We start from the raw sequence: 25,907 nt of genomic DNA, 5'->3' as shown, positions 1-25,907 counted from the left end.
ATATAAAAAAATGGCACTTTGTCAAACAGACAAGGGCAGCTTTTTGTGCTTGTTGGGCGAACATCAATGAAATTCAAACCAGCTCTACTAAACATGTCAAAAGATGCAAAGAGAGCTGCAGTGGATGTGCTCCACTATCACATTCTGCCACTGGCCAGGAGGAGGACCTATTTTTGAGGAGTGGATATCTCAGTCTCCATGGCAAGGTGGAAAAAGTGAGTGCTGTCTGTCTGTCAATCAATCTATCTGTCGTCTTTCTGTCTCAGTCTATCATGCCTACCTGTGTGTGCTTATATCCTCATTCAGTATTAGCAAATACTGTAATACTGTAGGAATCAGACTTCACTAAAAGCAACCGCTTTTCATTCAGGAATCATACTTCCTGTATGTTTTTGATGAACTAAAATGAAGTAACTCTCTTTGGGAATCAGACTTATTGTATGTTTCTAATTTAGCTATTAAAAAGAACTGCTCATAACAGGCTTTCGCTCAGGAGTCAGACTTCATGTAGGTATGTTTTTGATTCACTAAAAAGAGGCAACACTTAACAGCCATTAGGCTTGTTCGAGATGCATCGACGATGCATAGACCATTCGGCGTATGACACCAAAGTACCGTGAGAGCGATTCAAAAGCATAAGGAGTCATTTGCTCTCCAATCACTCTCGCAGTACTTTGATGTCATACGCCGATCGGTCTGAGCAGCGCCAGTGCATCTCAAACAAGCCTATTAGCTTGAGAATCAGATTTCACTGGTTGTTCTGAATGTTTATGAAAAAAGAGACATTTGTAAGAGTCTTTAACTCAGGAATCAGACTTCACTTCTCAAACATAATTTAATCAGGATGCAAATACAGATAATTAGGGTGATTATGAGTAAAATAACACTATCTCTAACAGTGTTGGCTTATGGTCGCATGTTATTGTCGGAAATTGTTTCAGGTTAAGATGATTACGCAGAACGCTGGAGGAACGTACATGCTGATTGCTGTGACCTTGTCAGGGCTTGAAAATCACGATAATTTTTTTTTTTTTTTACAGCCTCGCCGAACATGCCAGCAGTTCAGATTGCACTGGTGATATTATCAATGACCCTAAGGCAAAAATAAATTTTATTTAATTAATTAATTAATTCATTCATTCATTCATTCATTTTATTTAGTTGTTGGTTGGTTTCTGAAGCATTTTTAAAGCTCCCCTATTATGGATTTTTGAAAATTACCTTTCATGTAGTGTGTAACATAGCTCTAAGTGAATGAAAATTTCTAAAAAGTTTCAAATCTGAAAGTGCACCGTATATAAAGTTATTGTCTCTCAAAAGTAAGAGTCGACTCTGAGTCAATTAAACGAGTCGGATGTAAAACGAATTCGTTGTGACGTCACAATGAAACATTAACATATTGCCCGCCCACTTATTGCGAGTACAGGCGGCAGGGAAAATTAATTTTTTCAACAATACCACAGCAGTACAATCTTTTGTTGTGTTCCCGTCATTTTACTGACGACTTCTTTTCAAACCTCTGGGAGTTTAATGCAGGATTCACAAAACGCTTAGTCTTAAAATATGGATCAATGCCCAGTTTATTTGGACCAGCTTGCTCCTCTGAATCTCAACCTGTAAGTATGATTAATAATTAATGTTTATATTTTCCAGCGATCATTCAAAATTCGTAGTTTTGTATGTTATGTTGTGTAATGTACACCCTAGTCTGTATATCTCCAGCTAACCGGCTAACTGACGTTTCTGTAGTTCTGCTTTTCAGATGTGGGTCCAATATTGTCTAAAAATGTGTTGATTAATGCAGCTTGTCTTATTACTTGGAGTAATGATCAAGGATGGAGCAGGACTTTTGTTTACAAAGTCTAATGCATTATCAGCTATTCACGTTTGTGCTCGTCTGACGTGGGAGTTTACAACATAACTCTGGGCTCGGTTCGCTTACATAACTGTAAAACAAACTGTTTTTTTCCTCTGCATTTTTATTATTACAGTAGAGTGGAGCTCTATCTGTATTGTAATAAGATGTTAAGATGCTAGTCCGCACTAACTAGTTGAAGTATTCTCTCTGTAAACAGTAAACACCCATTGTAATGTCAAACAGATTGTGTACACAGACTAAGTAAAAAATGGCTGTGTCATATAGCCATTTTTTACTTAGTCTGTGTACTCATCTGGCCTAAATGTTTATCTTATGTTAGAGGTTTTCAGCTTCGCTTGGCATTCTGATACAGTTCCCACAAGTGCACCTACATAAAGTATAACAATGATTCTGCTATCACGTCTTATAAATAACGCAAACTAAGGTGACACTTACCATAGAGAAACATCCTACTCCAGTCGTGATTGCGAATCAGTTTCTTGTTGCAGCAGTAGACCAATCACAAAGGATTGGGCCATCTGACCAATCAGAGCAGTGTAGGCTCTTTAGAGAGACTGATTCTTTGAACTGCTTCTATTGAATCATTTACGAATCATTGAGAAATGAGGTGAAATTAAATGTGTATTATGAGAAAACGAAAGTGTTTTTTGACCTTGCATGCATGTAAACCTGTTGTAGGAGACTCCCAAAACAATATTAGGAATCTTTAAAAAGGCATAATGGGGCACTTTAAAGTAGTTTTACTTTATTTTTTATTAATAGAATTATTTATAGCAACATATAGTTATAGAACATTTTGGAAACAGTTTATGGTTTCTTTTATGTATTTTTTCCCCCTATTGTTTTTAACAGCATTGTCTTTTTGTTTTTTAAGCAGTTTTTTTATTTTTTATTTCTATGTTTCAGTTTTTTCAGCAATTTATTTTATTTTATTTACTTTTTTTAAAGAACAGTATTTTTGATATTATTTAATTTACAATTAAATTTTAATGTACTTAAAGAAGCATTATTATTTATTTTTGTTACTATTATTTTTGTATCATATTTTTGTTGAAAGAAAATATTTACTATCATTTTTTAATTTTTAACAAGATTTTTTTTTAAATTAATTTATTTGTTTACTTTTTATTCTTTTTTTTTCATAATGGCAAGTGTGAGCAGTAATGCTGCGATGGCTAGCATGTACATACCAACTTGTTACTTTTCTTGATTCAGTTAGTACTAGTGGCTGAGTGTCTTGTCATGTAATTAATATTCATGACTAAAGCTCAGAAGTTTTTGGTGTATTCATTTCACCTCCATCTTTAGTGCTATTTCTAAATTTCTTTTGTCCCAAAACTCATTTATGAACACTTCTCTCCTGAATGTCCCTTAGTTCAAGTACAGGACAAATACCCAATAATTGTAACAAAGTGGGAAATCAATAAAGGTTGCTGAAGGCCTGGAAAAGGTTGTAAATCGATGAAGCAGAGAGGTGAGGGCCTCAGAGGGCATTTACATTGTCACGAATACTCGTGGCTGGTTTCTATTACCTTTAGACTTGATTAGGTATTGGCATTAAATGTGTGTGTTCACCACATATTTCTCAATGAGTTGACCAGATGAGTTTCAAATGGCTTCAGAGATATTATGAGCACATTTTTCATTACGCGTGTCACACAATGAACACACACTTCTGGACTGGTGACTGCTGGCTTTCTTCAGGTGTTTGTAATGCATACATGTATTAAACAGTTTTGTAAACAGTTGCCTGGAATTGATTCTGATACATTTTAGTCTGTTTTCATTTCCAGAACTTAAGACCTCAGAACAGACTTATAATGTAAGAAACATTGTATCACCTGCAGTTGTTATGAGACACCAGCCATCTGTAGGCTGGTTAAAGGCCAAGTCACATACAAAACCATCTTTTTTTCATTCTAATGACCTTCAAAATATCATTTAGTATGTCTCAAATCAGGAGAGAGAGTCTCATCTAAACACTTGCCTCTTTAAAAGACCTTCATAGCTAAAGGAAGTCAGGAGATGAGAGGATAGTTTATTTTAGCTTAAACTTACAGGAACAGTTCACCAAAAATTAGAAGTTCCAAGTAAATGACAATTTTAAATTTTCTGACTGTTCCTTGATTTCAGTCCCAAGTCCAGGAGAGTGTATGAAGCTGAAGTAATTGTAATTAATCTAAAATTGATCTAAATGTGTGACTTAGGGTGCGTTCACGCTTGTCATGTTTGGTTCGATTAAAACGAACCCTGGTGCGATTTGCTCTGTTAGTGCGGTTCATTTGAGCATGTGTGAACGCTGCCATCCGAACCCTGATGCGCACCAAACAAGCGGACCGAGACCGCTGAAAAGATGGGTCTTGGTCCGCTTCCAAATGAACTCCGGTGCGGTTCGAATGATATATGATTGCAAAACAGGCCAAAGACATGTAAACGAACCAAAAACAGGAAGATGAGACCCTAAAAAGTACAGAATTCTCACACATATTGGTTTTTCTTGTCATAGTCGTGAGTTTGCCCATCACAGCCATCAGACGCGCGTTTCCTCCCAGCAGATCGTTTGTGTGTGACGGAGGGATTCCCGCCGCTGTTTTGACTCCTTTACACATTTTATAAGCTCTTCACGAGTTCCCAGCTGGCCAAAATACCATCATATGCAGGCTATGCACACACAACAAGCGCATTTACCTCAGCACACAGCATTGTTTTGGATGTTCGGTAAGTTCCGTCTCAAAAAAAGCAATACGTCATAAAATCCGACCAATCAGGTTGTGAACGTATCCCTATGCCTTTAGGTTAGGTATCTTTTGGTGCGGTGATAAAATTGCCAATCTGAACGCTAATCGGACCAGGACTAATGGTGCGTTCACACCAGACGCGAATGAAGCGTTAAGCACGAGTGATTTACATGTTAAGTCAATGCAAAGACGCGAATAGACATCCTGCGGCGCGAATAGAGCGTTTTGGGAGTTTGAGTTGAAAAATCTGAACTTTGGCGAAAATTCGCGCCACGTTAACCAATCAGGAGCTTGCTCTAGTAGTGATGACGTAGCGTGAGGAGGCAGAAATCCGAAACAATATGGAGGACAAAATCATCCTCGCTGTACGATACATCTTTGTACTTTTATAGAAACAGGAATAAAAAGGATTTTGCTTGGAAGAAAGTGAGTGAGGAGGTCAGACAATCTGCTATATATACACATATCGAGACTACAAGCTAGCTAAAGCCGGCAAATTAAGCTTATTTGCCATATTTTACAACTACTTTCCTGCTGACGGGTTGATGTGTTTATTCAGAGGAAGTGTGCAGAAACGAGATGAGCCGCCTGGCAGAAGCCCCTCTCATGACGTGAATTCGCGTCTGTTGTGAAGTGAATTTCATGCGTGAATGAAGCGAGTAAACTCAAAATGTTCAAGCGTTCAACTATGCGCGAATAGTGCGATTTATTCACGCAAGTCGCGTCTGGTGTGAACGCCCCATAAATGTTTTTCTTTTTCTTTTTTGGTCCGGACCAAATGAACCAAACAAACCGAACTACAAGTGTGAACGCACCCTTACTGTATAAAGGCCTGTACACACTGGGCCGAATATCGCGCGTGATTATCACCAACGTTTAACGCCTCGTGACTAAACAAAGGGCGCCAATATGAGTGTGCACACCGACGCGATAAACAGCAGGTGTAAAAGCGTAATTTTTTTAAAAACGCCTTCGAGTTCGTATTTTTGGTTTGACATGCCGCGTTAAAAACTGGCCGACCGACGAGATTGGCGCTTTTGCGCCAGCAGCCTGGAGCTGCTGAAGTTACAGTAAAACACGACTTGGTGGCACTCAAGCACAAAACAGTCCTGCCGAGCACACATTGATACCAAGACGACTAAGAGGAAGTAAGTAGACCAGGAAGACATTATTTGCACTGCCGTTCAGCAAAGTGCCATATACTCTCAGGGAGTGAATTTTTGCATGTTCACTCGGCATATCGCCAGTGAAAATCGCTTGGGTACGGACACGGAAAACGCTGGCGATAAGCGCGCGCGATAATCATCCCGGTGTGTACAAGGGTTAACACTGACAATATTTCATATTGTAATTCAGAACAGTTTTTCTGAAAAGGTGAAGTGTCCCTTCCTCTTCACTACTACAGAATGAACATGAAGGTATGTTGAAAGATACAGTACAACTTATTGTTTTACTGACATCTTTCCGCGGTTTAAACACTGTCACGTAGTATTACATTTACCTCAGAAAAGCCATTCAGTGTCAACAGTGTTAGTTCGCTAGAGAAATGAACCGTTTCGCTAAATATATGCACTATATTAGCCTATATATTAATTATATTTGACTTAACCTGTTAGTTAATGTTAGGCCTAAATAAATCCGTCATGAAAACAAGTTATGACAGCCACTGAGTTAATGATTATATTTCAACAACGAATTGGAGAAACGGAAGTTAATGCAAAAACTGCCTTATGTGTAATTTACATGCTTACAATACAAACATTTTTTTATTATTATTTGAGTGTTGATGATTATGTCTAAGAATAAATAGCAACTAAATTTAATCATTTGGGCTCTGTTGTTAATTGTAACCTTTATTATAGTTATGTGCAAGTAAGGGCTCCCTGATAGTTAAAGCATTAGCAGAGACAGATTTTTTTCAAATTTTAATTATAATTGAATACACTTAAAGACAGAGACAAAGTTGGTATACAGTAAAACATTGTTTAATAAAAAAGAGAATTTTTTTGTTTGTTTTCTCACCCGGCTGTACCCGAACCCGTACCGAACCGTGACTTCAAAACCAATGTACGTACCGAACCGTCATGTTTGTGTACCGTTACACCCCTAATATACATATATATTCCCTGAATAGTAGTGGTTCTACACTGATCTGCAATTTTTGCTGATTAAAACACACCATGCTGGATATAACCTGCCATGGTGACATATCCTCTGAAAAACTCCTGAGATTCAACAGCTAATGCAGTTTGTTTCTGTTTTTTGTTTTTATTCCAGTTCAGGGCCCTGGCTAGCTCGTTATGTACGTCAAGTAACATTTGGCAACAAATAATAATAATAATAATAATAATAATTTTATGATTTTTTTTTTTTTTTTTTTTACATTATCCTGCATCTCATTGACTTAATTTAAAATGCTCTTCTCACAGATACATTGAAAATTATCATTGCATGGGTAATCAGCCCATCCTGATGCATGAGTTAGAGCACAGTTTTCTCCTCTTTGTCCATCAGGCTCTTTAGATGACCAGAACCTGAAAATATAGATCAGCATTAGATCAGTGATATGATACTGACTGTGAGAATCATTTATTAGATATTATTCAGTTCAGTGATTTCTCACCCAGAGGTCAGTGTGCTGCCATCAACCCATCTCCATCTGCCCTCCACATCACTGTCAGTCAAACCAATCCAGACATAAGTACAAGACATTTTCTTAATAAAATCCTAAAAAAATAAAACAATTACACATTTATGTCTTAAAGAGAATTAACAATAGACACTTTTCATGAAACAATAACACATTAAACCATAATAACAGAATAAAGTAATAAAGTGTAAAAGAATTTTCTTCTTATAGACTATTATCTGAGGTTAGAAAAGTAGTTTCACTCACTTGTTCCTCTTTGTTGTTTATGATGATCAGATCTGCTCCTCTGTCTGTACAGTATCTTCTGCTCTCAGTCCAGCTCTTCCACGCAGAGGAAATGAAGTAAAGACTGGATTGATAACGAACCCATCCATCTGTAAACAAAAGCAATTTTACTATTAGCACTGATCTACCAAACTTATTTTTAACCAGCTGCATCTAAATAATTCCTATATGTATCCTGTAAAACAAAACTTGTTTGTAGCTCATAATTACCCATTTTTAACAGTTCATTTTTCTCCTGATTTAATTTGTTTCTTTCTTTAATAAGGTCATTGTTATTTGATGATAATCCATCTCTCTCTTTTGTCAATTGCATGGTCCTGGTTAGTAGCTGGCCTCTCTCCTCAGTAAGGTTGGTATTGTTGGCTAGTAGCTGGTCTCTCTCCTCAGTAAGGTTGATTAGTAGTTGCTGCGTCTCTTCTGTCAGGTTGGTAATCATGTTTAGTAGCTGGTTTCTCTCTTCTGTGTAGTTTGTGCTCTTTGTATGGATGTAGACACCCAGCACTATGACTGCAGTCAGCAGAAGAACACACAGCAGCACCAAACACACTGGAGCTTCTCTGGAGCTTCTGATCTTCACACTATCACTTTCTGAACACCACAGACATGAAGATAATTACTCATATGACTCAAATGTGTGTGATATAATGAAATGAGTCTCAGTACCTGTGTGTTGAGGTGTTTGGTGTCTCTTGGTGTCTGAGTTTTCCGTTTCTGTCCTGACATCAAAACTGTTTATAGGATCAACAGTAGCATAGATATTAATTTCTTCTTCATCTTCTCTGTCCATCCCATGTGTACCGGGAATGTTGATATTGTCGTAATAAGACATATTCAGTCTGCTGGAGTTAAATGTGAGACTAGAAGTTGTTTCATTAGGTGGACTGCACTGCATTGCATTTCTGCTTTTGAGCTGTTACTTTTAGACCACTGTGGTCAAGAACATGTGATATCCTGTTAGGATGCTAAAAAAAAATAGCTGACTTTTGTACAGCTTAACTCTTCTTGTACTCATTTACTGCAGTTGATCAAATGTTGCTCTTATATTTTCACCCCTTCACTAATTTCAGTCTTTGTATAACAAACGCATTGGTTAAGAACTTGTTGGTATGGTGAACAAGGCCACCCAGCTCGTATATTAAAATTTTCTAATGACAATTAAATTTTTTAATTGTGTATATATATGTGTATATATATACACACACAGTTGCAAGAAAAAGTATGTGAACCACTTGCAGAATCTGTGAAAATGTGAATTGATTCTTAATACTGTGTGCCATTACCTGGATGATCTATGATTGTTTTTATGTTTTGTGATGGTTGTTCATGAGTCCCTTGTTTGAGACTCATGTGCGCAGAAGTCGCCAACTTTCTGCAGAGTCAGTAGCTACAGACCTCCAAACTTCATGTGGCCTTCAGATTAGTTCAAGAACAGTGCGTAGAGCTTCATGGAATGGGTTTCCATGGCCGAGCAGCTGCATCCAAGCCTTACATCACCAAGTGCAATGCAAAGCGTCGGATGCAGTGGTGTAAAGCATGCCACCACTGGACTCTAGAGCAGTGGAGACGTGTTCTCTGGAGTGACGAATCACGCTTCTCTGTCTGGCAATCCGATGGATGAGTCTGGGTTTGGCGGTTGCCAGGAAAACGGTACTTGCCTGACTGCATTGTGCCAAGTGTAAAGTTTGGTGGAGGGGGGATTATGGTGTGGGGTTGTTTTTCAGGGGTTGGGCTTGACCCCTTAGTTCCAGTGAAAGGAACTCTTAATGCTTCAGCATACCAAGACATTTTGGACAATTTCATGCTCCCAACTTTGTAGGAACAGTTTGGGGATGGCCCCTTCCTGTTCCAACATGACAGTGCACAAAGCAAGGTCCATAAAGACATGGATGAGCAAGTTTGGTGTGGAGGAACTTGACTGGCCTGACCTCAACCCGATAGAACACCTTTGGGATGAATTAGAGCGGAGACTGTGAGCCAGGCATATACATGCTGCACGCATTATGATAGACCTACAAAAAAAATATTTGACTCTTTTTCTGTTCTTAGTATGGCTTAACTTGAAGTGCTGTAAAACAATTTTTGGAAAAAAAAAAAAAATTATTTTAAGGTACTTTATGACATGTTGCCATACGGCAACAACATACAATAGTGCAGTGGTTCCCAAACTGGGGTACGCGAACCCTGGGGGCAGGGTGAAAGGTGGTGACAATTATAGGGGGCCCACAAAATCCAGCAGTTAAACTATAAGCCCCTGTTCTGTGAATAATTCTAATATTTATATTAGTTGTATGCCAGAGATTTTAGTGGAAACCACAGAAACATGCAATTTGATGAAATTAGTTTTCCAAATATCTGCCCTTCACCCCTCCAGAAAAATGGTTTAGTCCAACACGGAGTATTTATTAATTATTCAGTCAGCGATAAACATCTGAGGGACCCAATAAAATAGTAAGTCCCACCCTATCTCGTGAATATGGCCAATCAGTGTTGACGCGGCAGCTAAAGTTAGAGAAGAAGTTGGTGGAAGAGTAGGAGACCGATTGAAAATGAAACGAAAACATAAATTGGTACCAGAAACGCCATGAAAAGAAGGAGAGGGAGGCCAGAAGCGCTGCTGTATCTTAGTCGATCAAGACATTCTTTACAGACAGGTTAGCGTAGCCTATTGTCATGTCGCTGCCCGATTTACTTTCGTGGGAAAAGTACCGTCTACCGGTGCCGGGTGGGTGCTGTCATTTGTTTCATTACCGGCGCTCAAAAGAAAAACTGGACACGAGTCACGACGCATATCACAAGCACAAGCTTATTGTATAAAGCGCTTATACATATAAAAGTGACTTCTGTGAGTTCTGAATGTTTACTTTTTGATTTATGAATTATATCAGACTGATGGGAGAGTTTTATTGGTTTTAATTTAATAATTTCTTGACATTTGTTAGTTTTTTATTAGTTTGTCGTGAATAATTGCATGAGGATTTTAAACAGTATTTAATAAGTTATTGCTTAATTGCATTTTTTTAATGTAATATTTATATAAACATATAACTTTTAAAATAAAGGGTTTATAACTACATTACTATACTCTGTGGCATGTAAATATACATGCTGTGAGGATAATAAAAGATTAGGCTATTAGCTATCTTTGAAATGGCATGTAAATAGACTGTCAATGTGATATGATATTAAAACTAAACTTACTATAATGTCCTGCAGATGTAGCGTCGTCTGATTCGCAACCCCATTCCAAAGATGACTTGGAGGGTCAGTGTGTAAGATACTCATTGGGCATATTGACTTATCATGAATCTTTTTATTGTTTATATTTAGTATTTACTAGTCACATCTATTTTAACAGAACCAGATTAGATAGTGTTTTTTTTTTTTTTTTTTTTTTTAAATAACTATTTGAGTCATGGTATTTGTTATCTACAGAGCCAGGTTCCTCAATCCAGCAAATGCATGAAAGTAGTCCAGCATCAGTTAGTAAAAGTCCAAGTGAAGAAGCTGAAAATAGCACCAGTCAGGACACAGTCACAGACAGCCCAAACTCAGCAAGCACAGGGAGAAATGAAGGCAAGAGTGAAGGAGATTTGACAACTGATCCAGGATTATGGCCAGAGAGGATTACAGATCGTGAACGTGAGGTGATCGTTAGAAAGCTAGCCACTGCCAGTGAGACAGACCTGAAAACTATTATGCCCAAGGATTCAGAAGGAAAAAAATTTCCAGAGTATCTCCAGTTTAGTAAGTCAGCAAATGGGCGAGAGACTGGTTGACGTACAGTCCAAGCATGGATTCATTATATTGATATAGGCGGAGGGTGGTGGGGGCCCACATCAATATTTTTTCAGGGGGCCCCCAATCCTCTAGCTACAGCCCTGCCTGGGGGTACGTGAGGTGACAAAAGGGGGTACGCGAACAAAATGCTGAGTAGTTCATTTAATTCTACCTTAAAATAATATTAAAACCGAGCGTGTTTTTCTAACTGCCAAAATGCCATAAATCCAGTACATTTAATCAAATTACTTACACATTTGCAGTCAAAAATGACTGTATCCACACAAACAGCATGCATATGATAGATTGCGTGCAGATTCTGCTGCCTTAAATCGTGCTAAATTACTGTCGTTCTCGACAATGCACCTTTGTAAAAGTGGGGATTTAGCACTTACTCGCATGAAGAACAAATAGACACAGATAGTGGATTGATTTTGATTTAAGACTCAAACTTTCTCCGATACAAAAACATACCTCGTGTGAGTTCTTGTATTTAATATTAATAACGAGCAAGAATGCAATTGTTCACAAATATCCACATGACTGCAAACGTGACATTATTATACAACAGGTCAAAAAAAACAAAACTTACATTTTAAACACAGTACTGTCAGTATTTACTCTATTTTGCAATGAAATAATCTAACGAAAACCGCAGCAGAATGTAATGCCACACCAGCAGAGGGAGCCCTTGCCTGAATTCTGACTGTGTCCCACTCCCTCTGCTCACTCTACAGTCACTTCCTGTTTGGCAGCCATTTTAAGCATGGCATGACCGAACAGATCTTGCGAAGTATTGCCAGTTCTACTGCCTTACCGAGCGTTTTGTATTTACTGTCTGTTTACCTTGTGTGTGACCATTTACTTGCTTTCCCTAATTTCTGATTATTGGACTTCCATTTTTGACTTGGCTGCCTGTTTGGATTGCTTTTGTGTTTGGCCCTCTTGCCTGCCTTTTCGACACCTGCCTTTGGATTACCCCTTTACATGGATTCCAACACGTCTTCCGCCTCCTCATTACAAAGAACTACAACACACGTCTGTGTTTCGCGAACAATTCTGCGGCTTTGAACGAATCGTGAGAGTCAATGATTCATTCACAGCCACTTGCTTCGTTACTGAAAGAATGGCTACGTTTACATGCACCAATTTTCGTCAATCTGAATGAATTGAATCCGATTGCAGATCTGTTTACATGTACTCTAAACATTGTAATCTGATTCAAATATCCGTTTATATGCGTTTTATATACATTCTGATCAAAACTTTTGCGCACGCGCTCTGCGTGTGACGTCATATCAATCACGCTTGCGGTAACCCGGGTCGCGTCAACAGACGTTGATCATGTATCGACCACAGCCAGAGATAGTCTCAAAAGAATCAAATCTTGGCAATATTAAGAGGATTTGGTATTTCCAATTAATGTAGGCCTGTTACCTTCTTCTAGTCTATTATTATAACTATTAGGTTCGGCTTCTTTTATTATTAAATTAATATTATACATGCTGTGAGGATAATAAAAGATTAGGCTATTAGCTATCTTTGAAAATGTTAAAAAAAAAATTTTTTAGGTCTATTATACAGTGAATTATAGGCCTATAATTAAAATTATTAAGAGTGTAGGCTATAATATTTCCTAACACCGCAGTCATCAATGAAAATTAAGCGCAGCTTTACTTCAAGTTAATGTATTTAGTTATAAGCCCTGTTAGCACAGTTATTAGCAGCAATATTTTGGCTACGACCGTCATTGCACAGACTCGCCTCACGTAAACAAAGGAGATAACAGTGTGCACTACAATGTCACTGGCCAGAATCTCCATTTTCAACCAGAGTTCCTAAAAATCTTCACCCTGGCCGGAGTTTTCAAAAAAAGTTCAGTTTCAGTCACCAGATACTGCGTTTGCGTGTGGACGAACGGCCAAACCGCATAGAAAAAGCTGCGGTTTTGAAAATTCGTGTGGACAGGGCCTAACAAGGAGGCTAAAGGCTGCAACCTCTAGCGTCAGTCGCTAGAGGAGTGAGGTTTACTCGCACAGCGACTACTAGCTGGCCTCCGTTACACTCACCCCCCCTAAACCTCACTCTGGGTCATGGCACCAATGTAACCCCTCACCCAGGTCCTACTCGAACCTGGGTCTCCAGCGTGGGAGTTTTTTTTTTTTGCACATATGCCAATATCTTCTATAATCACTAAGTAAACCACGATGTTGTTTCAGTATACAAGCTTACAAAAATAACTCTTGATATTCTTTAACATGTTATGAACCAGAAAACTACTGTATGAAATGTCAATCAGGTGTTTTGTTGTGTCGTTTGTAGGATTGTATTATTGACTACTCTTTTCAAAGAGGAAGTTAGAACTGTTGAATTGATGTAATGTGTGGAGAGCTGAAAGGGTTAGTTCACCCAAAAATGAAAATTCTGTCATTTATTACTCACGCTCGTGCCGTTCCAGACCCGTAAGACCTTCGTTAATCTACAGTTTCAGTCTGTCTGTGAATGTTCTGACAGACACACAACGCACAGAAAGACGCGCACCAGAATAGAGTTCTCTTTCGCGCTTGAACGAATAACACGCAAAATTATGCCAAAATGTCCATTTCGTCTAGTATACTCATAATGGAAGTTAAATAAGTATTAACTGAACGTAAAGAGTTGTGAGAAAATGGGACACGTGCCAAATCCGCGTCATGTGCAGCAGTGGCAGCTCTTAAAGCGACAGCAACCACTAATGTTGTCTGTCATTAATGTTAATGTTAAGAGCAAAGGTAACAGAGAAAATTACTCACTGCCCTTGACTAAAGAACTTTTGTAGCTTTAATAAGGATTAATATATATTTAATTTATAATTTATCTAGTGCAGACTGTTTGATAACTTTATTTCTGTATATTTCCTGCCACAGGTAGGCCTAAATATGACATTTATTATGTGTTTATGCAGGGTATCCGCGGGCATTAAAAAGCATTAAAAGTCATTAAATGGATTTTGCGAAAATTAAGGCCTTAAAAAGCATTACATTTTATTCCTACAGGCATTAAATTTTTTAGATAGTTTTTAAGAAAATACTATCAGTTTATTTTGAATATAGCCTTCATAATTAATAACTTTGATTTGCTGTCGCAAAATATGTACATTGGTGTGATACGCACACGGAACCAGTTTGGTAATTGCCTCCAGCCGGTGCAAAATTGCCGTAACGCCGGTTTGGACAGCGGTGGCCTGGAGACGGAAACGGTGTTGCCAACCTATCGACTTTTCAGACCCCTTTTGCAACTTTTTTTTTCCCAAGAAAGCGCATTGTGACGAATACAGCGACTTGTTAACCTGATCTAGCTTCCGAGACCCCCTGGTACTGCCGCGTGAGACCTTGCTTTCCTGACGCAGGCGCACCTCTCTCTGCGTCTGCTGTTCAGTGAGTGGCTGAGAGGAGCAGCGCATTCAGTTGAGGCTGTGCGAGTGTGCGCTCTGTCAGAGAACAAATAAAATAGATACTATTGCCTCTAACCCGAGTGATCATTTTACGTGTATATATAGCCAAAATCACATTAAATGTCTTTATATTATGTGTATTTATATTATTTATAGTATTTATATATTATAATGTCTTTATATTACAGCGTCTCTATTATAAATCAGGATTTTAGCTCTGGTTTAACATGTCAGGGCTCGACATTAACGCTTGTCAAATAGTCCGGGTTAAATGGATTTTTTTGAAGGGTAAGTGAAAGAGAATTTGACTTGCCCACCTTGACAAGGAGCCTGATTCAAAATGGAGTTTTTATTGATACAGTTAAGCAAAATCACACGACCAATGCTGTTTTCCTAAATACAATCACGATTAAAAACGTGACACTGATTTCATTACTGAATGATTCAGCGTTTTGAATGAATCGATTCAAAGATTCAATGACCTATTCATAAACAATTGCCTCATTCTTGAATGAATCAGCCATTGTAACGAATCGTTTGAACGAATGACTCAGTGACTCACTTATTAAGACGGTCACTTGCCGCCACCTACTGGTGGTTTAGTTTCATTTTTAAAAGTATTATTTCCCCCCCAACATTTCTTATTTGTATTTTCAAAAAAAAAAAAACCTATTTAAAACAATCCCATAACATTATTTAATACAGTTGTATTTTTTTTTATTGTTGTAGATGATTTAATTTGATTGGAAACAGCCCTTAGTGTCTTATTCTAATTGAATTTATTGATCAAATTTAAGAATTTAAAATGAAAGATGAATTTTACATGAATCATACAACATGAATTTAAAGATGTCAGATGATGATAATCATACAGCAGATTTAAATATGTCAAAGCTGCAATATTCTGAAAGGATATTGCTTCAGAATAAATTTATATTTACACCAAGCAACTGTTTTACTCGTACAAGTGAATGACCGATTTACTTGTCCGAAGGACAAGCACATGACAAGGCTATGTCGAGGCCTGCATGTAGTCTTAATAGGCCGCGTTTCAGTCACCATTTCATATTGTCTGACAATAAAAACAGAAAAATATATAGATGAAACAATTGTATTGGGAATTTGTAAATATATATACACACACACACACACACATATACATGGCATTAAAAATTGAAAAATTGGCAAAAAGGCATTAAAAAACATTAAATTAGATTTGATGAAATTTGTAGAAACCCTGTTATGTGAAGATTGTTTTAAGTTCACTTAAATTATTTTATTTTTTTGGATCTTAATAAATGTTCAAATTCATAGCTTTTAATTACACTGTAATGTTGAATGGCAATAATTCATGTTTAAAAAAAAAAAAAAAATCAATTTTATTGAGACATCAGTAGCTGTATTAGTATCAGTGAGTGATACTAGCCTTCGTTCATAAAAAAGATGCCATTAAACAAGCATTTAAAATATACTGTCTTTATGTTGTTTCTACATTAATTTGGAGAGTAACTGTGAAATTTTTACATAAAATATATTAACTTAAATTAAAAACAAGTTATCAAAATTATCCCAATATAAAAACACAAATACACAGTGAGCAAACATTCAGGCTAGGTGAGATAGTTGTAATGGTAATTGAGGAATATTTATATATGAATAAAAGCCTTAATTAAAATCTGTCATCAAAGTGATCTCTTCAGAAGAAATTACTGATTTCCTAGACTTTCCATGGATGGACAAAAAAATTAGATAATATTAAAAATATCTATATGACAGTAGGCGGTTCTTCCCTGTGGTATTGAAAATCGATCATTTTCAAGGTATCATATCAAAGTAGTATCGTGACAACACTAGTGTGGGGTGCCACAAATTCTTGAAAAATTTAAAAAGGTGCCGTGACTGAAAAAGTTTGGGAAACACTGCATTAGATGACTTGACTCATCTGTTTTCTCTCAGAGAAATATCTACATTTGCATGGATATTTAAAGGGGTGGTTCACTGGTTTTTTTTTTCTAGGCTTGATTGTGTTTATGGGGCACAGTTTAACATGTCTTAATGCTTCATGTAACCCAGGTCACTAATATTTACACCGTGTGCAGAATTATTAGGCAAGTTGATTTTCTGATCATATTTCAGACAACGCTTTGACTCTCGTGAAGACACCGCTTGACTGCTTGCCGCTGCCCGAACAAGAGACCTCTTTACTGAAGTGAAAGGGTTGGCTGGTGCCAGTAACGAACAATGGAGTGCGCTCTGCTGGACAAACTGCGTAATCACACCATTTACAACCATTTTATCTGCGTTATATGATCTGTAAAAATAAATGTTCATATCGGTGGCATATCGGCGCCATATACGCCGATGCAGATATATCGGGGACAGGCTCATATCGGCTGGTTCAGCATTTGCTTCATTGGAAATGTAATTAATGGCGTCAATATTGCCGTGTCAATTTGAGCCCGTATCAGACCCAGATAGCAGTAATGATGAGGAGAGTCAAGCAGAACCTCTGCAAGCATGGCTTTTAATGGACGTTTATGAATGGTAAGTATTTTTGTTTGTGTTTAGATATGCTGTCACTTGTAAATGTTCCCTTTCGATACTTCACTCGTACTGCGTATGGGGAAAAACTCCTTTTTTCCTCGATGCTGAAGCCTTTTTCAATAACGCAGTGTAACTGCACGGCCATTGGTTCAAACTGGGAAACTTCTGGGCGGGGCGACTGGCTATATAAGTGAGCATTTCGCCGTAGGATTTCAGATCTCTCTCCTTCAGCGGCGACAACGCTTCTCTTCGCTGGAACTTCGAGCTGAATGCCTTCGCCTGCTGGAACGAGCTCTCCCGCCGTAGAAGAGGCACCGCAGCGGACCAGCTGAGATCGCCGAACGCCTGCAGCGCTGGCGCCCTCGTAGACTGCCACCCTCAAGCGCCGCTCTCGAGCTGCCTGCTTCCGGCCGCCTTCTCAGCGAGTCTCCTACCTCCATCCGGGGTGTCAAAGTGGGTGTTGGGGATAATAAATCAAGGCTACTCACTGCAGTTCGCCCGAAGACCCCCGCACTTCAGCGGGGTGATTCCCACTTTGGTAAATCCGGACGACGCTCATGTCCTCCGCACCGAAGTGATGACTCTGCTAGGGAAGGGAGCCATAGAAATAGTTCCCCCCTCAGAGAGTGAATCGGGGTTCTATAGCCATTATTTCCTTGTCCCCAAGAAAGATGGCGGTCTCAGACTCCTGAACCTCTCCCTCATGAGACGGAAGTTCAAGATGTTAACATTGAAGCAGATCCTCACGTAGATTTGCCTCGAGGACTGGTTCTTCTCGCTGGATCTGAAAGACGCTTTCACATCCAGATAGCCCCCCATCACAGACGATTCTTGAAATTCGCTTTCGAGGGCGTGGCTTACCAATATACAGTCCTTCCCTTCGGGCTGTCCCTAGCTCCTCGCACTTTTACGAAGTGCATGAACGCGGCGCTTTCCCCTCTTCCGCCTCCCGTTTTGCAGCTCGGCCTTCTGCGGATGCGGCCTTTGCAATTCTGGCTGAAACTCCGGGTCCCACCTCACGCTTGGCGGCATGGCCACTTTCGCATCAGGGTCAATCAGGCCTGTTTAACAGCCCTGAAACCTTGGACGAATCCTACATTGTTCAGTCGTGGGGTACACCTAGAGGCAGTTTCCAGAAGGATGGTGCTTTCGACAGATGCGTCCAACTGGGGTTGGGGCGCTCTGTGCGAGGGCAGACCAGCCTTCGGCTCGTGGTCACATGAGGAGAGCCATCTCCATATCAACTGCCTCGAGATGCTGGCAGTGAGTCGAGCCCTTCACTCCTTCCAGGCGATCCTGAAGGGACGCCATGTCTTAGTCCAATCGGACAGCATGACAGTGGTGTCCTACATAAATCACCATGGCGGCCAATTGTCCAGCCGCCTCTGCGCACTGGAAAAGCGCCTCTTGGAATGGGCATTACCCAGGCTGAGGTCGCTCAGAGCGACGCACATACCAGGCAGAACGAATCTTGGGTGCAGACATGCTATTGGAGCAATGTTCCCTCAGACGAGTGGCATGCTCCACCCCCAGACGGAATCTGGGAGATGTTCAGGAAGGCAGAGGTTGACCTCTTCACCTCAGAAGACAACTCTCATCGTCCAACTTATTTTTCGAAGGACACAGATGCGCTGGCCCACGACTGGCCCAGCCTTCTTCTTTATGCCTTTCCCCCGATCGCTCTGATCCCTCAGGTCATCAGGCGAATCAGGGAAGACAAGCACAGAGTCCTCCTGGTGATCCCACTCTGGAGGAGCCAAGTTTGGTCTTCGGAGCTATTCAGGCTTTCCATGAAAGCCCCATGGCCGATCCCCCTGAGACGGGACCTCCTCTCTCAGGCGAACAGGACGATCTGGCATCCCCAGCTGGAACTCTGGGCTCTGCACCTATGGTCCCTCGATGGGAGCCTTTAAAACTCCCCAGGGACGTGCTAAATACCATTTCTCAGGCGAGAGCCCCATCTACGAGACGCCTCTACGCCCAGAAATGGTCGGTCTTTGTCGATTGGTGCTCTGCACAAAACGAAGACCCTGTCGAGTGTGACGTATCTCTGATACTGTCATTTCTCCAGGAGCGTCTGGATAAGGGCCTCTCCCCTTCCATGCTCAAAGTATACGTAGCAGCCATTGCAGCGTTTCACACTCCGCTGGCCAATCAGCCTCGTTGTGCGTTTCCTGAGAGGTTCTAGGCGGTTAAACTCCCCACGTCCTCTCACTGTTCCCATTTGGGACCTTTCCACGGTCCTCGGAGCATTCAAAGGGCCCCCCTTTGAGCCGCTGCGGTCAGCTGACCTTTGGCCATTAACACTCAAAACCGTTCTGCTACCTGCACTAGCATCGGTCAAGCGTGTTGGCGACCTGCAGGCCCTCTCCATGAGCCCTGCATGCCTTGAGTTTGGGCCCAACGACTTGAAGGTAATTTTAAAGCCCAGGCATGGCTACGTCCCTAAATAGCCTTTGTGCAAATCCAGCATTGAACTCGTGTAGATTCTGGAAGCTGTCTTCCATAAACTGTGCAGCACAGACAGCAAAATTAGCATTATAATTGTCAGGAACAGAATTAAACATAAATTTTAAACATTGTTCCCGAAGTCCAGCGTCCCTAGAAAGAAGACTTGTATGCACGCGACATGGCCTCGCCCACTTTTTTGTGTATTCCCGGGGGCAGTGTTTATTTTAATTGCAGGGTTTATGATGTCACCAACCCAGGAAGAAGCTTGTGTAGTCCAAACCGGTCGTAATTGTAGGCATTAAACTGCCATAACTTTAAAAGACAATATCTCCGTTCAGTGCTGTAACTTTGCGGAAACTGTTTATGCTCAAGCAGCAACATTACACACTAACTCAAGTTAAAAAAAGTGAAATTGCAATGAACCACCCCTTTAAGGCTAATCGAGTAGCTAGTTTAAAGCATGTGTTTTTTCTTCTCATATTGAGTCTTAGTTTTTTTGGAGAATAGTTGTTGCTGGGGGAATTGATGGCAGTGAAGTGACGGATAGTCCTAATTAGTTTAAAATGATAAACAAATAAATAATATTTGCATAAAACAAATATTGAAATGGTTTATTTTATATCACAAAAAAAATATCACTCATCATAGCTTTAAATGTTTTTTCATATAGTCAAGTCAAATGAATGAAAGACATTTGAAAATCTAAAAAAGGCATTTGAAAAAGTAAAAAAAAAAAGTTTTAATGTGGCTTTCATATAACAATGGAAAAAAGTTAATCTGATTTAATTTTAAAAAAGTACAATACAAAAGAAAAAGAATACTGGCAGCAGTTGCTTCATTCTGAGCATGTCTTCTAAATAATTCCTTGCTTTCTATTTCTCTCTTTTTTACTCTTTCATTTTTATTACATAATCCTGCAGTTCATGATTTATTTTAAAATGCCCATACAGATCCATTTATGAGTATCATCACATGGGTAATCAGCCCATCCTGGTGAATAATTTATAACACAGTTTTCTCGTCTGTGTCCATTGGGCTCTCGAGGATCCCAGAACCTGCATCAACAGGTCAGCATTAGATGTTTAGTGCTGCTTTCTGTGTGATATGATACTGACTGTGAGAATCATTTATTAAATAATAATAGTTCAATTCAGTGATTTCTCACCCAGAGGCCAGTGTGCTGCCATCAACCCATCTCCATGTGCCCTCCACATCACTGTCAGTCAGCCCAATCCAGACTGCAGCACCACCAGATATTCTTTTAACAAAATCCTGAGAAGATTAAACAATAACACATTAGGGCCTTTCACACCAGGAACTCTGTTATAAGGACTAGCCAGCAGGGTGGTCCCCCAAGAACTAAATTTTCCCCTAGTGACATTTTCCTGATTGCATTCGCACCGCCAGTAGGAACTCTGAAGTGACGTAAGCCATCATTTACGTCTTGCCACTCTGGTTGTTGCGCAGGACTTTTATTTTTATGGCACTTAGAATGCCAGCGCCTGAGCACACAGAGCTCCCATTCTCCATCTTCACTATTTACGATCTGTTTAACAATCCTGTATAATACGTTATAAGATAAAACTGTTAAACAACGAAAGCGAACAGTATACGAAAATGTATTATAGTGTTGGTCGTGTGGTTGATGCCCAGTGCTGTTAGCTGAGCAAAAATGCATAATCATGTTTTGCTTAGTACCTTCTATCACTGTTTTCCATGTTTGTGGAGTAAATACATAGGCTATAAACTGTGTGTTTACACAGCTTTTTAAAAATGGTGGGTGCCTGTGTTTCGCATGCGTTTGGCCAATGAACATACACTTACGTCACTAGGAGTTCCTATTGTGCTGTTAGACCCTACTCTGAAGTAGGAGTCGCCCCAAAAGGCGTTCCTATAACTAAAATTGTTCCCAGTTCCTGTGGTGCTAATTCGCAAAAAAGTGGGTACTTCCACCAATTGTTATAGGCACTATGAAATGTCCCTATTTACTGTATGTCTGAAAGAGAATTATCAATGCTCTTCCTATAGACTCAACCAGTTACAAAATTAGTTTCACTCACTTGTTCCTCTCCGTTGTTTATGATGATCAGATCTGCTCCTCTGTCTGTACAGTATCTTCTGCTCTCAGTCCAGTTCTTCATCTCAGAGGAAATGTAGTAATAACTGGATTCATAACACATCCATCCAACTGTAAACACAACCAGTACAACTATTAGCACTCTATTCCCATCACACTGATCTACCAAACTTATTTTAAACCGGTTTCACCTAAATAATTAGTAATGTAAATCATTTTAGTTTTAATATACTTCATGATTACCCTTTTCACAAAGACTTTTAGACTGTTCATTTTTCTCTTGTTTTAACTGGTTTCTTTGTTTAATCAGGTCACATTTATTTGATGATAATACATCTCTCTCTTTAGTCAACTGGATGCTCTTAGTTAGTAGCTGGCCTCTCTCTTCTGTGAGGTTGGTGATCTTGGTTAGTAGCTGATCTCTCTCCTCAGTAAGGTTGGTATTGTTGGTTAGTAGCTGGCCTCTCTCTTCTGTGAGGTTGGTGATCTTGGTTAGTAGCTGATCTCTCTCCTCAGTAAGGTTGGTATTGTTGGTTAGTAGCTGGCCTCTCTCTTCTGTGAGGTTGGTGATCTTGGTTAGTAGTTGGTGTGTCTCTTCTGTGAGGTTGGTGATCTTGGTTAGTAGCTCATTTCTCTCTTCTGTGTAGTTTGTGCTCTTTGTATGGATGTAGACACCCAGCACTATGACTGCAGTCAGCAGAAGAACACACAGCAGCACCAAACACACTGGAGCTGCTCTGGAGCTTCTGATCCTCACACTAGCCATTTCTGAAGATGACAGACAATGTGTCTTAAACAGTCAAGTGACAAAAATGTGTGTGTTAGTTGTTGTTATAATGAAATGAGTCTCAGTACCTGTGTGTTGAGGTGTTTGGTGTCTCTTGGTGTCTGAGTTTTTTGTTTCTGTCCTGAAATCAAAACTGTTTATAGGATCAATATTAGCATAGATATTCATCTCTTCTTCATCTTCACTGTCCATCCCATGTGTACCGGGAATGTTGATATTGCCATAAGATGACATTCAGTCTGCTGGAGTTAAATGTGAGATTATTAGAAGTTGTTGCTTCAAGTGAACTGCACTGCTCTGAAAGTGTTCTGCTTTTGCAAATGTGGTCATGAACATGTGATATCCTGTAAAGATAAAAATTGATAATATCCAACCACCTTGTTTTTTTTCATACCACTGTGGACTCAAAATACTGTTGATTTTGGACATACAGACAGACTCGGTGTGAAAATGATTGATGCACTGTAACCTCATCCGCGTGCAGTGTGAAAGCTGGGCATGAAAAAAAAAAAGAAGAAAAAAAATGGGTACGAAAAACAAAAAAACTCACCACATACACACTTCAATGTGTGAATGTGTGAAACAGGCGTAAGACGTCTTTACTATATCACAGCATATTTGCATGCTCATGTCAGGCGACTATCAGTTAAAAGCTGACTGATGCCATTGTAAAGCACATTAAGTGCAATATTTATTTGCCAGACTGATATGCTATTTATGCTATATATATATATAATATACATATATACTGCTGTCAAACAATTAATTGCATCTGTTACGGTTCAGAGTGCATCATCGGCTTCATCTTGTTTTCTGTGTGTGTATCCTGTCATTTTCTGCAGCTCGTGACCTGGGCAGTCATCGCTGATTTTGCAGCGCAGGTGCACATATCACAAGCTGATTTCCCTCACCTGTCACTTGTTCCCGTTCCCCTTATAATCTCTGCTGTCTGCCCTTTTTTGTCAGTTGATCAGTTCATGCTCATCTCATGTTTGTTTTTGCTTCGTTCTGTTTGTGTTCTGTATTGTACCTGTTTCGCCGTTTGTGCCCAGGACGCTTAGACGAGGAGTGACAGCTGATCGTTGCCTTTGCTGTTCTCTTGGACTCGTCTCGTTCCCCGTCCAGTGTGGGCACTGTACCTTGGGTGGTCTCCACAACTTGTGCTGTCCGCTGAGCAGTTACGGACAGCTATGGAGCTCCCAGACATTCTTTATTTTTTTTTTGTTGTTGTTGTTGACTTGTGTCACTACTTTGGAGGTTGCTGTTCCCAAAGTTTAATAAACACGCATCCTTTGCATTTGAGTCCTTTGTTCAACGCTTCTGACAGCATCCAAAATAAAAGTTTGTGTTTACATATGTGTGTGTACTGTATTATGTAAATATAAATGCACACGCACATATATAACAAAAATATTATTTATATATAAAATATTTATATATAATAAACTATATATAAATATATATCTCTGTAAATATTTCTTAAATACATGTATATGTGTGTATATATATATATATATATATATATATATATCTAACATTACATTGATATAAGACACTTGAGTTTACGTCAAACGGCCTATGAGTTATGAGCAGTTTTGCGTTTTTGATCACAGTAACGCCACCTATTGGCCAATCTGGATCATACTCTATCAACCTCAATTGAGACCTATCATCTGGCCAAGTTTCAAGTCTCTAGCACTTAGGGTTTGGTCTGCATGATTCGTTTTACGGCACAAGAAAAATAATAAAAATCCTTACAATTACAATAGGGTTCCAGCACTTTGTGCTTGAAGCCCTAATAAAATGAAATACATACCAAAAAATAAAATTGCATAACAAATAAAATAATAAAATACAATAAAATGAGTCAAGGAAAGGCCCTAGCGAACAAGTGTGTTTTTAGGTACTTTTTTTAAAAAGTGCACAGTAGGGGTACAACTGACTAGTCGACTTTAATGCTCTGCTGTGACATTTTAAGCTTGACGTCGACTAGTTGCTGGTCCTATAGAGGGCGCAACAGCATAAGAAATCTTTGAAGGCCACATTTACACTCTGTTTTCAAAATGACAAATAAATGCATACTCTGAGAGCGCTTCACAAGACATGTGATTATACCATCTGGGTGCTCGAAATTGAATGGGAGAATGCACGTTTTAAACAGCTTATTTTAAGTTAATCACCGTTCTAAATGAATGCATTCTGCGCTGTAACGCACACACACAGTATAGCTCGTAGACTCGTTCGTACATCACGTGGAGATCGCACGCACAGAATCGTTCAGTAGCGCGGAAATGTATTGTCAACACTGTTGTGTGATTTCTGAATAAAATAGCTTAGAAACTGAAAAGTTCTAGCATATATTTCTCAGTAACTAAATCCCACAGCTTCACTAATGTAGAGAGACACTGCAAGGTAAAATGAATTCACACACGTAATCGCTCTCACTAATGCATTCATATAAATGTAATCTTTACTGTGCTACTTTATCTGTATCCGAATTAGAACTAGGGCTGGGCAAAAAAAAAAAAAAAAAGATTTTTAATCTTAATACTAAATCGTGCGCACGTTTTAGTAAATCGACGGAACAAAATAGTAAATTGTGCGCATGTTTTAGTAAATCGAGGGAACAAATTAATAAATTGTGCGCACGATTTAGCCTATTAACAACCTAACAAAGAATGTGAACTGAACTGAAAAAAATTAACATGAATTTCAGAATGTCATTATCTTGTGAGATTTAGTGGAGTCAACACATTTGTCTATACACGTTAGCCAGACATTTTGTGCTACTTGATTGCAAAATTTATATGACTGCAGTCTTGTATGAATGTACATTATTTGAAACATATCTCAAAAGCACTTTTTTTAGTGGTGAAACATTTGAATTGAAAAGAAAAAAAGTGCATCTTTAAGTGAAACTTTTAACCTGCTGTGCTAAAAACACTTTAGAGGAAGTGAAACTAATAAGTGGTTTCTGTCACTGAGACATTTTCTCACATAAGATGTCTTTACTATATCACAGCATGTTTACATGCTCATGTCAGGCGGCCATCAGTTAGCCTAAAAGCAGATTGGTGCTGTTGGTAAGCGCACCAAGTGCAATATTAGCATTATCAAGAGATATAAACTGGTTTCAGGTCAAGTCACTGTGGATATAAAGACTTAACATTCCCTAAATTTTCACTTTGTCCTCAAATAACGTCATAGGAAATGCTTTTTGTTGTCTAGGAAGTGAATATTAGCCATTAGCTTAATGCTAACATCAGTCTGTTGTTCTTGATCTCAT

The 25,907-nt window shown here is 39.2% G+C and overlaps 2 protein-coding genes across 5 annotated transcripts in view; both read right to left on the bottom strand.

Annotated features, from left to right (window-relative positions):
• Positions 1 to 6,525: 6,525 nt before the first annotated feature.
• The window catches only part of LOC127510687 (CD209 antigen-like protein C), a 33,678-nt gene continuing 14,296 nt past the window's right edge, over positions 6,526 to 25,907 (bottom strand). The window contains exons 1-5 of one of the 3 annotated variants that reach the window (XM_051890607.1): positions 22,690 to 23,952; positions 7,763 to 8,140; positions 7,514 to 7,641; positions 7,241 to 7,344; positions 6,526 to 7,151 (exon numbers count right to left, since the gene is read on the bottom strand). In XM_051890607.1, coding sequence (XP_051746567.1) covers positions 7,022 to 7,151; positions 7,241 to 7,344; positions 7,514 to 7,641; positions 7,763 to 8,140; positions 22,690 to 22,855 — 906 coding nt within the window. In that variant the 5' untranslated portion in view covers positions 22,856 to 23,952 and the 3' untranslated portion in view covers positions 6,526 to 7,021. Of the gene's footprint in view, positions 7,152 to 7,240; positions 7,345 to 7,513; positions 7,642 to 7,762; positions 8,141 to 8,215; positions 8,838 to 22,689; positions 23,953 to 25,907 lie in introns of those variants that run through there. The other 2 variants (XM_051890603.1, XM_051890605.1) reach the window with 2 other exon arrangements.
• LOC127510695 (CD209 antigen-like protein C) lies at positions 19,833 to 22,648 on the bottom strand. Of its 2 annotated transcripts, XM_051890626.1 has the most exons (4): positions 22,078 to 22,648; positions 21,818 to 21,945; positions 20,923 to 21,029; positions 19,833 to 20,812 (listed from the first exon to the last, which is right to left on the bottom strand). In XM_051890626.1, exons 1-4 carry the CDS (start codon positions 22,598 to 22,600, stop codon positions 20,686 to 20,688), a joined length of 885 nt encoding a protein of 294 aa, XP_051746586.1. In that variant the 5' UTR covers positions 22,601 to 22,648; the 3' UTR covers positions 19,833 to 20,685. The 2 variants fall into 2 exon arrangements, with proteins under 2 accessions (XP_051746586.1, XP_051746587.1); XM_051890627.1 differs by having other exon boundaries at positions 20,673 to 21,029.

The sequence above is a fragment of the Ctenopharyngodon idella genome, chromosome 4 (assembly GCF_019924925.1).
Source record: "Ctenopharyngodon idella isolate HZGC_01 chromosome 4, HZGC01, whole genome shotgun sequence".
NCBI classification, from domain to species: domain Eukaryota; kingdom Metazoa; phylum Chordata; class Actinopteri; order Cypriniformes; family Xenocyprididae; genus Ctenopharyngodon; species Ctenopharyngodon idella.
The sequence above is the reverse complement of the archived record's forward strand: the minus strand, read 5'-3'. Positions and strand labels throughout refer to the sequence as shown.